This window comes from Scylla paramamosain, chromosome 3, assembly GCF_035594125.1.
Source record: "Scylla paramamosain isolate STU-SP2022 chromosome 3, ASM3559412v1, whole genome shotgun sequence".
NCBI classification, from domain to species: domain Eukaryota; kingdom Metazoa; phylum Arthropoda; class Malacostraca; order Decapoda; family Portunidae; genus Scylla; species Scylla paramamosain.
In genome coordinates this window covers 40,222,631-40,236,733 of record NC_087153.1, presented here as the reverse complement: position 1 = coordinate 40,236,733, position 14,103 = coordinate 40,222,631, and the positions used below count along the sequence as shown (strand labels likewise).

Below are 14,103 nucleotides of genomic sequence, written 5' to 3'. Positions count from 1 at the left end.
TGAAGGAGTTTTTGGCTAGTTGGAGGACAGACTTGGCATGATTCTTGACAGAAACATGAAGTGCATGAGATTCAGGTGATGGAAGACTCATGTACCTTTTGTGGTCTCTCTCTCTCTCTCTCTCTCTCTCTCTCTCTCTCTCTCTCTCTCTCTCTCTCTCTCTCTCTCTCTCTATATATATATATATATATATATATATATATGGCTTCATGTCCATAAATGCCAGAGTCAAAGCTGGATGAGCAATAGTCAAAGCTGAATGAGCATAGTACAGCAGGATGCTTCCATGAAAGAGCATAGAAATTAAATAAAAAGAAGAATGGTTTTTATAAGCTGCCTAAGAAAGGGAGCAAATGTTTTATGTCCGAATGAGAGAGACATGAGAGACCAGGATGCATCTAAGACCAGAAAAGGAAGTGAAAATAGCATACATATAGGAAGATATGTTATTTTGAGGCTGTGTGGACAGGGCTGAATGAAAGCTGCAAGAGATGAGGCAAGGAAGGTTGGTACGCATAACTGAGAGGGAGGAGGGTGGATAAGACTCGGTGAAGCCTATCAGGTGAGAGAAGGCATATGACTGTGCCTTTATTTCCTGTGTTATGTTCCTATTTGAAGTATCATAAAGTAACTGATCTGAATAAAGGATGAATACTGAAGCATGAGAGGTGCCCATGCCTACAAGTGAACCTCTGATACCAAGATATACAATACAGCATCTTAGATGTTAGTATCAATCATAAGATTCTAAGATAACTTTTGGAAGCTTTATACCTGTGTTCATTATGACATTCATCTAATAGACTTATCCTGAACACTAAAACACATAAAAAGTAAGACAAAGGTTCACAGCTACCAAAGAGCTATGTACTATGACTATTCTTGCATGTAATAACTTGTTTAGCACTCACTACATGCAACATTTCATTCCATTCACTCTTAAAAAGAAAGAAAAAAAAGTATATATCTGATTCCTTTCAAAATATCAAATACTACCACTAGTGTTGACACAGACAACATGGCAGTTGTGCTAAATCAACTTGTACATACACCAATGCAGCAGGATAAGACTGTGACACAGTATATATTCAAGACCTGTTACACTAACCCTCAACCAGTGTCAAGACTCAGGCATGCAGTGCAATCACCCTCTCTGAGAACTCACAGGAAGGCAGATGAGTAAACACAAGGCACCAGTGAAGGTCCACATCATCTACATCAACAAGTAACCAAAAGTCACCTTGTAGGCTTTTCTTTGATGCTTATAACGAGTTTTGTTAATCATGAGTAGAATTTTTTTGTTGCACCTGTCACAAGGCAACCATTTAGTGCCTGACTGTTAAAAGATATCAGGAGGTTCCTAAGATCTTTTAGCTGGAAGATGCAACACTGACTTCTGAGGGATTGAAAACCCTCATTTAGGTGAGAAATCAAGGTAAGAAGGCAAGATAAGACTAATGGAGCATTACACTATCAGATAGGAGGCAAAGCTGGTGATGGCACAGTGTGGCCTTCCAGTCACGGCTCGTCCAGGCACCGCCGCCGGAAGGTTTATCATTACAGGACAAAGGAAAGTGTGGCCAGGGCAGGGCAAGGCTTTCACTTACTTCCAGGATCTCCGGCAGGTGCTGCATGGTGGAGGGAGGCCAGGCCGCCAGCAGGCCCGCGCGCCCTCCTCACACGGCCACGAGAGGTCAGGTCAGCACCGCGGCCTCCTGGATAGGACAGTACAGTCAGGCCAATATCTCGCCAGTGCCACGCAGAACCTCGCCCTCCAACCCTTACCCCTCCTGCCGCCGCCGATGCTGCTGCACACAAGCCCCAACAAGTCCACCACACAAACAAAAAGCCATAAGATAAACAAACCCACACAGCGGCCCATTCCCGCCGCGCCGCTCTCTGTTCGCCCCCGGCCGTCAGGGCTGTCCGCGCCCTTGCATCCACCGTCCCTACTCACCTGCTGGAGTATATTAGCCATTAATGGAGGATGACATCTCGGCATAAACACAGCCAGTGGTGGTGATCATTACTGCTGCCATCTATCAGCATCTAATCAAAACAATCGATTCCCACGTTTTCTGTGAAGGCCGCCCACAGAAAACTCTCTGAGGGATAACTGCACTGTGTTCCATTGTTCTCTTCTCTGTCTTACCTCACCGCGGGACACAATTAGTACACCCGAAAGCTCTGTGCTGCATCCCTACCTCATGGCCAAGGAAAAAATACACTAAAGTTTTCAATATTTCTTTATTGAGAGCAACATTTACTGCGCGGTTGTCTTCTTCGGCTGGGGCTTTGTGCCTTCACGGAAGCCATTCCTGCCGGGGGAGAGAAAGGAATTACTAGATTATTTAATACACTCATACCACCGAGATTTCACGCATAAAATTATATATTTTATCTACTTCTATTAATTCACGCTCCTGTATAAAAGTGTGTTTCCCATTGTCCCACTTCACAATACAAGATACATAACACTGTACATACACTATTTAGACGCTAAATAAATAAATAAATAAATAAATAAATAAATAAATAAAAATCTTAACCAAAATTACAATCAAGCAGGTAATGATCGCGCGGAATCATCATCAGCGTAGGAGTCCCCGCGAGACAAAGGACTGCCTCCCCCTCCCCCCTTCCATTAGTAAAGGCTATGGTGGAAGTAGATCTGATGTCAGTGTCATGCTTCAGTTGACCACATCAGAAACACGTTAGTTTATCTGAGGGCAGGGCAAACTGGCTGTGAAGAAATATTTGGTGGGGATTGAACAACTTACGGGAAATGTGACTTCTAGCACCTTACTAATTAAGCAAATGTGGTCTGTCACCAAGGCAAAAGTGGATTTTGGAATCCTTTTAATCCAAATTGATGAATTCCTTCATGTGGGAGACTCATAACTCATCAAACACGCGTAAGGGAAAATCTGGACAGTGAGTAAAATAATGAAAGTGAATGAGTTTCTATAACCAATAATACAAACATATATATTTACTAGGATAACAAGTCAATTATGCCTTTCTCCTAGGAACTACTAATGTACCCTGAAAAGTTCTATCGTCATCTATTCTGTCATAGAAATGTATTCATCTGAGGACATGGAAACATGGCAACACTGCCAATGACAGTCTCATTCAAAACTTGATCCACATATTCCGGTCTTGTTTTGAAATGCCTAAGTTAAAATACATGATTAGGTAAGATAATCTGGTATCTCAAAGTCAAATAATAGTTTTAGTAGGAATATAGTAAATTTGCTGGTTTGAAAATAAGACAGGAATACACAGATCAGTCAGCAAGAGTGAGCATCTGTCAGAGACAGTGATAACAAGATCCAATGCCCTTAGGTGATTAAATTACTGTGACATAAATTGATAAAATGAGAATACAGTGCTTCCTTAATAAAGGACTGGGTGTTCACAGAGTGCTGCTGTAGTTAGTGACAGGACTGTTAAAGCCAACCAAAATCTGGTAAGACCTTGATCATGTTGTCCTGATTGGTAAAGTGTTAGATTTGCATTTCCATGTGTCTTGGAAGAGGCTCAATTCCAGCCAGAAGCCTCTCACAGCCAATTTATCCCACATTCTGTCAAATCTCTCAGCAATTTCCTGATGCCCCATGGCAGGGCATCACACAATTATACTAACACACCCTACCAATGAAGGAACAATATGGAGACAAATATATAAAAATAATTCAATCACTGAAAAAAAGTTGTGTGAAGCTTGAAAAAAACCTGTCGTACACTGCTTGATGTGACCTTTGCTAGCTATGCCACACACTGCTTGGTGTGACCCCACACTGACCTGAACCGCCGGTACACGACCTTCAGGTGACGCAGGCGGCCAGTGCCAGTGGTCTTCCTGCGGATGGCCTTCACCGACCAGTTGTCTGAAAGTGACAAATAAAAAAAAAAAACAACCCTCAGCATTTTTTATGTAAGATGGGCTACAGTATAGGACAATAATACATGCTGAAAAAAGCCCACTGAAGAAACCAGTCCCCAAATAGTAGTCAAAAAGGACTATCCAAAACTAAGATGAAAAGTATGGAGTAATAAAAATCCCATCTATCTATATATGCCAGGGTGGTAATCACACACAGCGCAGCCCAGACAAAGCACTACACACTCACTACACACATTCACACTCTAAGGCTATGGCCACACAAGCAGCAGTTGTGAGCAAATTGGCAAGTGTGATCAATGGTGAGAAAAGAGGTACCCCTGTATCAAGTTGATATGGCCACACTGACAGCAAGCAGGTGAGGGTAGGCTGTGTCTTCCCGCAGCCCACAGTGAGGAGCATTATTTGTTGACTTTTATCACTCAAATGATGCAAGCAGTTTGTTGCCAGCATAGAGATAGCACAGCTAATTACAGAAGTTTTGCTCACACCAATCATTTGCTAAAGCAGGGCCCAAGGGGGAACCCATGGCGACACCATCATGTTTGTAGTAATTATCAAGTGTTGTCAGTGTGGTCAATCCAACACAGCAACTTCCTCACCCTTCCACCCACTTGCTTGCAACCATAAGCATAGTTTCCTCAGCCTCCAACAGAGAGAGATAATCCCATGCACTATCTTACTACAATCCAGGAGCTTCACCAAAGCACAATATAAATCTAGTCTTTCAAACTATAAACCTCATCTCTAAAGCAATTAAATAAATCCTACATTTTCTCAAATTCACCACCATAACATTGCATTCTATACATACCATGTGCTTTCAAGTGTTGTGCATTTATGTATAAATACTATTTAGTCTCAAACTATGGAAAGACTTGCGTCATTTCACAGATTCTCCTATGCCTTCATCCTTAACCCTTCGATCTGCTATCCCCAAACACAACACACACACATTCCCAAGCACATTACTGCCATGTCCACAAATACAACACAACCACATTCCCTAACACATTACTGCCACACCCCAAAACACAACATAGCCATATTCCCAAGCACATTACAACCACACCCCTAAACACAACACAGCCACACTCACAGCGTCTGGTCTTCTTGCTAGGGTATCCACACTGGGCACATCTCTTCTTCTGGATGTGGTAGGAAGAGCGGCCACAGCGCCGACACAGCGTGTGTGTCTTGTTGTGGCGCTTTCCAAATGACGAGGTACCCTTTGTCTGCAGGAGAAAGAATGTTACATAACCATAGTAATTCACCAATGTAATTCTGCATAATTACTTCCAAAAATCAAAGAAATTTTTCATTAAAGCAGTTATGCATTTATAGGAAAGATAAAAGATAGATCCCAAAACACATTCATGTTAGGGTAAAATATTCAATAAATGCCTTTCCAGAGACTATTTTTAAATCCTATTCATTGATCTTTCCTCCCCCAGCCCAGAATTCCAAAGTAGATTATCAAAATATCTGAAAAAAACCACCGCTATAATCAATAAATGAGATCAGTAAATTCTGATACAATCTATTCTACTTACAAACAGCTATAAAAAATACCAATGTCTTCTCTCTCAGGAGTGCAATTTACCAGTATATTTCCCCTTCCCTCAGCTATCAAAATACTATACAAAGAATTTTCACTGCTATGAGATCAATAGATTCTTATACAGCCCATCCTATTTCACACTCAAGAACCACAGAGCAACAAGATTCACACTTGGAAATAAGAGACAAATTTTTTTCTCAGGGGGCCAGTTTAATGAAAATATTCCTTCTCTCAGCAGACCATCTAAATACTGTAAATGAATTGCCACCTGGCTGATAAATAATTATCATATAACCCATCCTATATACCATTCACAAAACAAAAAAAAAAAAAACTGCAAGATTTGCACATGAAAACACAAGACACCAATTTCTTCTCAAAGAGGGACGGGCCTTACAGAATATTCTCTCAAGCGGACCCCAAACACACATTCCTTTCACACAGATCAATAATTCAATCACTTCACCTGTACCTGCAAGGGTGCATACAGGTGTAGCGTTTAAGGTGCTGCTAAAGGTACTGGTGCATGTCTTGTTCATCTCGTCACCACATGTCACCACCACCATCACCACCACGCGTGCATCACAAACACCTCCTTCACACCTTCAGTGGGCTGCTCCATTACACCATCCACCCCGCCACGCACTCCACCGCTGCTCCTGTGCCCACTTATCCACTCTCCACATATCGTATGCCCCTCACAAGCTAATATTTGGGATAAGTTAGGCGAGGCGAGGCACTAGCACTTACCATGTTGTTTTCTGTGGCCGGAAAGAGACTGTGAGGACCCACAATGCTCTGCCTCACGTCACCTGGCGGGAAGACAGGGTGGCTCAAACTCTCGGCAAGGCCGGAATATCTCTCTCACCTGGTTATTATGGTTTTCTCACCTGGCTAGTCACTCTCAGTTTCCTACCAAAAAAAAAAAAAAAAAAAAAAAAATGCAACGATGCAGGCAAGAAAGATACTTAGGATATTATGGTTCTCTCAGAATACGATGTTGCAGTCAAACATTTACTTTGGATGTTATGGTTCTGTTATCTCCTTAGCCAATATAATGTCCGTACCAGGAGAGTACAGTGATGTAGACAAGACAAATACTTAGGATGATATAGTTCTCTCACTTAGCTAGACAAGAAAGATGGTTCGGATAGTAGCTATAGTTCTCTCATCAGATTGGCCACCCTTAGGGAACATGCAGTGCTGTAGACAAGAATTTACTTTGGATATTATGGTTTTCTCACCTGCCTAGCCACCCTTGCTCCCTAGCAGGAAAATACAACAGTGTAAACAATATATTTCGGATATCATGAGTACACCAGTCAACCAAGGATAAAAGAGTACAAGTAACAGCGGGTTGGAAAAGAGACTGGTTCAAACCCTCGCCAGGCGTTTCTCACTCGCCTGGGTTTCTACACGTGGTTTACTAACTTGGCTGGTTACCATGTTGGTCTGACCAGTCAAGCAAGTAAAGGAAATTCCTTATGAAATACTAGGGTTTACTTTAGTATATTCTAAACGGTCTAGACCTTAAAAGCAGCACCACCGAAGGAAAAGAGGAAATAAAGCTTGACGTAGCAGAAATTGAAGATACTCAGATGGTTAAGTGGAGTGACAAGAAAAGACAGGATAAGAAATTGGTACATCAGAAGTTCTTTGAAAGTCGTAGAAGTGTCTAAGAAAGTCCAGTAGGATGCAAGACAAAGTTGATTTGGTCATCTGAGAAATGAGGAAAATCGTGTTACATAAGAAGCCATTAATATAGAAGTGATACGAAAGCGAAGAAAAGGAAGACCTAGGATAAGGTGGAAAGTTTGCATTAAAGAGCACATAAGAGACAAAGGAATAAGCGAAAGAATGGCAAAAGACAGAAACACATTGAAAATGCAACGCTATCGACAAGGAATATCTTTGGGATATTATGATTCTCTCAGGAAAGATAGATCAATATGTAAATAGCTACATAGAAAGATATACGCACATATAGATAAATATATAGATAGATAGATGAATAGATAGATATACAGATAAATAGACAGAAACACACACACACACACAAAAAATAAGAAAGCAATAAATTAATCAATACATTTATTTATAGATTTTTACACAAAATGATAAATAGATATAAACATTAATAACAAGTGAGTACATTACAACAGCAACAACAACAACAACGATAACAACAACAATAATGATATTAATAATAATGATGGTAATAATAAATAACAATAATGATATTAATAATAATGATGGTAATAATAATAATAAATAACAATAAAAATAATAATAATGATAATAATAATAATAATAATAATAATAATAACAATAATACCGAGTTAGATTCTCATGCTACATGTACAAAAATAATAATGATGATAAAATAAGATAAAAGATTAAAACTATTCAGTAGATTATTGAATTAAACGATTAGCAGATTTGAATATCCTGTCACATGTATACAAAATGATAACAATCACATAAAATAAATTATAAAAGTGTCTTCCGTGGCAGGTAATGAGCAATAATGAGCACAATTAAGTGTTGAGAGGTGAAGCAACCCAAAGGTGCGAGGAACAGGTTCGCTGAGTGTGGCGTTCAGCAGGGTATCTGTGTGTACCTGATGGAGAACCCTCTGTTGTTCTTGTCGTTGGTGGGCTCCTCGGTGTCAGTAATGACCCGCAACTCGAAGGGCTTGGAATACGCTGCCAGGTGGGGAGGAAATGAAGGAGGGGGGAAGGGAGGGATTGAGGGAGTAAGGGTGAGAATTGAGAAAAGAATACGGTGAAATTAAAGGGAGGAGAAAGATAGAATAGAGAGATGAAAGAAAGGGAACAGAAGTCATTAGAATGGTGAATCACAATCAGACAATCATTAAAATATTGAAAACACCTCAAATAACTTCCACCAAAGCACATTAAAATACAGTAAATCCTTGTTAGATTATCACTATAATTATTAGAACATATTTGAAAACTCCATTGACTTCCGTGAAAGTTAATTAAAATCCAGAATCCTTATCTGATAAATTAAACTACTACTAGAATCACGAAAACACTTCTGTAAACCTATTAGTTTGGCCAGAAAGCCTCTCACACATACACACACACACACACACACACACACACACACACACACACACACACACTCTTACAGGTGATATCATCCAGTTTGCTGCCACAATATCTGTCAGGCTCCGTGACCGTGCCGTCCCTGTTCAGTCTTGGCACCAGAATGAAGTCGCTCTTGCAATCATTGTCTCCCTTCTTCGCCTCTGTATGAAGCAAACAAACAAATAGATAAATAAATACAGGGATGAAGAGGGAAATGAACAAGTAGGAATGATATTTGTGTAGTGGAAGATTGCAAAATTTTGTGCAAGTAAATGAATGATTATTATTACGACAGCACTACTCGTCGTCCTCCTCCTCCTCCTTCCCTTCTTCCTTCTACATCGACAACAACAACAACAACAACAACAACAACAACAACAACTACTACTACTACTACTACTATTACTACTACTACTACTACCACTACTACTACTACTACCAACACCACTTCCATCTCTTCCTCCTCCTACTACTACTACTACTACAGCCACCACCACTACTACCACTCACGAGGATTGGCGGCGTCTTCAGTGAGGGAGAAGTGGTCAGCCATGTACTTGATGCCACAGAAGCCTTGTCTGGTCCTGACGCAGACTGTGTAGGACTGAGAAGCCAGCTGGTGACGACCGTCCACTTTCTGTGTGTGACGCAACAGACAACAGGCGGTCAGTGTGTGTGTGTGTGTGTGTGTGTGTGTGTGTGTGTGTGTGTACTGAGTGGGGGGGTGTTGCTCCGAATTAGGACAGCAAAAAGGCATATAAAAATGCCCACTGAAATTGCCAGTCCCCAAAGAGTATAGTCTGAAATGGGTTATTCAGAATTTGAAAGTCTAGAAAACTTTCTCTTCAAACATTTGAAATCGAAGATAAAAGGAGATATTTTTTTTTACATGATTGAGTCAAGCTTTTTGTGAGAGAGAGAGAGAGAGAGAGAGAGAGAGAGAATCTCTGACTGACTAACTGATTGACTAACTGACTGACTGACTGATTTATTTATTTATTGCCAAACTGATTACCTGATCGACTGACAAACTGACTGGCTAGCTGACTGACCAAGTGAGTGACTCTTTGGGTGATAGAGTAACTGATTGACTGACTTACCTGATAGTTGAAGGAATTGATGGTTCCAGAGTAGTCTGTGTAGTACTGAAGGCAGTTTGGTGGAGCTGTGGTCATGGTAAGGCATTATCAATTTAATAGTAGTAGTAGTAGTAGAAGGAGGAGGAGGAGGAGCAGGAGGGAGAGGAGGAGGAAGAGGAGGAGGAAGAGGAGGGGGAGGGGGAGGAGGAGGAGGAGAAGGAGGAGGAAGAGGAGGAATTTTAGAGCCAACAATATTATTTTGATCCCACGTTACCATTATGAAATGCGTTATTAACACACGTTCGAAACCAAAGGAGAAAGAGGAGGAGGAGGAGGAGGAGGAGGAGGAGGAGGAAGAGGAGGAGGAGGAGGAGGAGAAAAAAGAAGAAAAGGAAGAAAAGAAACAGGAATAAAAAGGGATAATACAACAGAAGAATAAATACCACATTACTTTCTCATGTATAAAGCGAGTATCTGCAAAATTAACCCTTAAGCATGCCCCACAGAGGCGTGCAAATGACAATCCTTTCATATGGATACAATGCCCAAGTCCAGGGTTCGAATCCTGGTAACGAATAGGATTTTTCTGGGATGACTGCCCGCTCCCAGATTCACCCAGCCTTCAATGGGTACTGGTCTGCAATGACTGAGAATGTTTGAGGCGGTGAAGAGAGGAACTGGCCTCCCTATTCCATGGCCCGTATTCAGAATCGCTTTGCTTTATCACCACGGACATTTTTAAAAGCCACAGAGACGATTAAGTGGGTTCTGAAGAGTGTTTCTCCTATTAATGATGTCGAAATTTTGTTAATCCGTCACTAAAACCATAAAAACACACTCATAAAAAAACATGTAACTTCATCTAGAGCCTTTTGAATGATGGTGCGAGGCGGAAGTGTTTCACAATGGCTCTGGATTGAGCGACGCTACCTGGCTAGCATACGCTGCATGAGTATGGCACCTTTTAAACCTTTATATAAATACCTTTGCTGGCTGAGTCGCAGGGGAGCTGAGTGACCTTGATCCTCCAGGTGCGGCTGGCGTTGGTGCTGGTGGTGGCAATGTTGATGCGTGCCGCTGCGTTGCCGCTGCCAATGTCAAGGTACACTGTGTGGGAGAGGGAGAGAGGGTAAGCTAGGAGATGTTATTCGGAATGAGAAGTTGGGAGAAGATGAGAAACTTGCCAAAGACGTCAAGGTACACTGTGTGGGGGAAGGAGAGAAGTTAGTAGAGGCGCGTTATGAGAAGATGAGGAACCTGCCACATAGGTCAAGGTAGCTACACTGCATGGGAGAGGAAGAGAAGGTAAGAAGGGACGTTTTTCTCATTAGGACTCACTATGCTGGCCTGTGTTGTCGCCGCAGATGACAGTCGGGTTTGCCCCAGCGGTGCCCACAAAGGTGAAGGTGTCGATGCTACAGGTGCTCGTGTTGTCAGGACCCGCCAGTTCCAGCTTCTCGAAGTTCAGACGCAGTTGACACACGTTCTCATTCACCTGTGTGTGTGTGTGTGTGTGTGTGTGTGTGTGTGTGTGTGTAGGTAGGTATATAGAAAGCAGAGATGTATGTACAATACAATGATGGCACTACACAAACCTGTGAAGCAGGCGGGTACGCTCTGGCGCTCACTAATAAACTGCACTCCATTTTTTTTTTCTTACATGTGAAGAAGAATAGCTAAGGGCACATAAATACGGAGCAGGTAAGTTTTGGCACTCCTCTTAGTGATGAAGTTCACATGTTTTTTTTTTTTCTTTTTGTGTGTGTGTGCGGAGAAGACTAGCTAAACACACACAGATACAAGAATATATGTGCTTTTCCTGTATTTCTTTCACACTTACGTGATAAGGATGAAAAGATAGACTACATACATCTTTGAAACGGACAAGTAAGCTTTGGCACTCTTAATTAAGTGCATGGCATTGCTTTTTAACACGTGAAAGAGACCAGCTGAGAGAACACAAAATACAGAGGTGTTTCATGTTTTTTTTTTTCATTTATCAGAAAAACGAGGTAAAAAAGGTTTTGTTTGCCAGGAAATGAAGATGCGTTATTGAATGTGAGCTAATAAGAAAAATAAAAACAAATTGAAACTTATAACTAACCCTTTTTTATTCATGTATATTTTGATGATGGTTAAAGTTGTTTCCTTTTTACCTCAATTGATTGTTTTTTTTTTTTTTTTTCACCTATCAGAAAGAAAAAGAACAATGGGTTTTGTTCACCAGGTGTTATTCAGTCAATAAATCTCACCTTCTGGATGGTGTACTGGCAGTTGTCAATGTCCATGAGTGTACTAGGGTAGTCATCGTTCACTAAGTACGAGTTGTTGGCGCGAATTGTCTCACCACACTTCATTTGGTCTGTGGTGGCAAAAGGTTACAGTCACGGATGAGAATGAAGTACTGTATGGATGCTGATGTCCGTCTATCTGCTTGTCTGTCCGTCTCGAATGCACATACACATAAAAAAAATCAATAAAGTAGAAAAGAATTAACTGCTGCATAGGTTTCCATAGGTATCTCTACCTGCCTGTGTGTCTGTCTGTCTATTTTCCTGTCTGCCTGTCTAGAACACACATACACATGAAAGAAGACAGAAAAAGACTTACGACTGCATGAACGAGAGACGGTTGTTATGTGAGAGGACACAAGAAAGGATGTTGAAGAAAGGGAGTGGTTTGAGAGACAAAAATTCAGCTTTCCTCATTGCAGTATAAATACGCAATATATACACTCACAAACACAGCAGACGCCAAAACCACTGAAACAGCTCCCGTCCGCTTTCCCGCCGTTCTTCCTGCAGTCTCCGGACGAGGCGCAAGTCCCTGAGGAATTGTCGCTTTTGGCGTTGCAAGGAATGGGGTCCACTCGCAGCGACAGGAAGGGCAGGAACTCCAGGTTGAGGACTGCAGGAGACACGAGAGAGTTCAGCCATAATAGGAGTACGAAGAGAAGACAGGTTAAAGATTTCTTTCAGCATACCACTCGCAGCCACAGTAGTAGAAGGAGAAAGAGAAGATAAAACGTTCTTTCAGCACACCACTCGCAGCACAGTAGGAGGTCGAGGAGAAGATAGAAAATTCTTTCAGCACACCATTCGCAGCCACATTAGAAGGTAGAAGAGGAGATAACAGAAAGTTTTCATCATTATCATTATCACCGTCTGTCCCATTTAATCAGTTATTACACAGCACTCACATTTTTCATCCCGGTGGTTTGCAGATTCAGTTAGGGAAGAGGGGGAGGCCACCACCACCTCCACCGCCACTACCATCACCACCACCACCATCATCAGTGACTTCATGGCTGCCATCACGAGACGCCTCTGCAGGGGAATGAAGAGAGGAGAGTGAGAAGGTAAATACTCTCTCTCTCTCTCTCTCAAGCAAACTTCATGAAAAACAGCTTACACACACACACACACACACACACACCGAAACTTTCTTATACTTACAGATGTAGTTAAAGTAGCAAATTAAAAGTGGCTGTGGTGTTTCGGGTGTTGCTTCTTCCACCACTAACACTATTACTGACGCAAGGAAGGAAGAGGAGAGGAGGGACGGGAGAATGTGAACTGAGGTGGACTGACGCAGCTGTCTCTTATATACTGGCGAGAGGAAAAGGATGGAAGGGAAAGACCTAAGGATCGAGACGGCTAATGACGGAGAGAAAGTGCTAATAGGGAAATGAAAGGATAATTAACACACACACACACACACACGCACACACCAAGCAGTACATTCTCTCTCTCTCTCTCTCTCTCTCTCTCTCTCTCTCTCTCTCTCTCTCATACAAATCTATGTAAACTATTCATAACGTGTGTGTATGTGTGTGTGTGTGATCATATTTTATATTTGTGTGTGTGTGTGTGTGTGTGTGTGTTCTATATTGGATCCTCTTCACACACACACACACACACACACACACACACACATATTCCACTGATGGCGAAAGTAGAATAATTAAACTTTTCACATTTTTTGTCATTATAAGGGAGCTTCCTTCATCCGTGTGTGTGTGTGTGTGTGTCACTCTCCCCAACATGGCCCACATCTTCCAAGGTATGCACGGAGAAAACGACACAGTGAAGGGATGACAATAGTAATTATTCTGTCATTAAGTGTGAAGTAATTAGGGTTGTCACACACACACACACACACACACACAGAGAGAGAGAGAGAGAGAGAGAGAGAGAATTTAGTGTAATAAAGGTAAAGAAAAATCACTACTACTGCTCAGTCTCCGAGGAAGAATGAAATCCGCCTTTTTCTTTATTGTCCAGACTTTTTCGTATCCATTTCCTATTTGCTTAACATTTGAAAAAAAAAATGTATGGACAAGACGAAGGAGGGAGTCTTAAGGGTCACAATGTCTTTTTTGTATTTTCTTGTAATTAGTTTTGCTCTGACGATCCTTGCTCTTATCTGATTGGAGAGAGAGAG

General features: G+C 41.5%; 3 protein-coding genes across 12 annotated transcripts in view; all 3 read right to left on the bottom strand.

Moving 5' to 3' along the window:
• LOC135096030 (protein abrupt-like) overlaps positions 1 to 2,088 on the bottom strand; it is a 30,536-nt gene extending 28,448 nt beyond the window's left edge. For all 10 annotated transcript variants that reach the window (XR_010264572.1, XR_010264565.1, XR_010264567.1 and 7 more), the window contains exons 1-2: positions 1,958 to 2,088; positions 1,608 to 1,715 (exon numbers count right to left, since the gene is read on the bottom strand). Coding sequence is in view for 6 of the 10 variants with exons in the window: in XM_063997240.1 (XP_063853310.1) it covers positions 1,608 to 1,634 (27 nt within the window). In the remaining 4 variants the exon portion in view is untranslated. The remainder of the gene's footprint in view (positions 1 to 1,607; positions 1,716 to 1,957) is intronic.
• A 145-nt stretch (positions 2,089 to 2,233) lies between these two features.
• LOC135096061 (large ribosomal subunit protein eL37A-like) lies at positions 2,234 to 6,280 on the bottom strand. The gene is made up of 4 exons (XM_063997295.1): positions 6,219 to 6,280; positions 5,007 to 5,142; positions 3,809 to 3,893; positions 2,234 to 2,318 (listed from the first exon to the last, which is right to left on the bottom strand). Exons 1-4 carry the CDS (start codon positions 6,219 to 6,221, stop codon positions 2,264 to 2,266), a joined length of 279 nt encoding a protein of 92 aa, XP_063853365.1. The 5' UTR covers positions 6,222 to 6,280; the 3' UTR covers positions 2,234 to 2,263.
• A 1,264-nt stretch (positions 6,281 to 7,544) lies between these two features.
• On the bottom strand, positions 7,545 to 13,237 carry LOC135096022 (uncharacterized). The gene is made up of 10 exons (XM_063997209.1): positions 13,116 to 13,237; positions 12,860 to 12,986; positions 12,400 to 12,567; positions 11,913 to 12,022; positions 10,999 to 11,155; positions 10,645 to 10,767; positions 9,682 to 9,746; positions 9,092 to 9,218; positions 8,623 to 8,742; positions 7,545 to 8,173 (listed from the first exon to the last, which is right to left on the bottom strand). The coding sequence occupies exons 2-10, from the start codon at positions 12,972 to 12,974 to the stop codon at positions 8,067 to 8,069; spliced, it is 1,092 nt and encodes a 363-aa protein (XP_063853279.1). The 5' UTR covers positions 12,975 to 12,986; positions 13,116 to 13,237; the 3' UTR covers positions 7,545 to 8,066.
• Between the last annotated feature and the right edge of the window lie 866 nt (positions 13,238 to 14,103).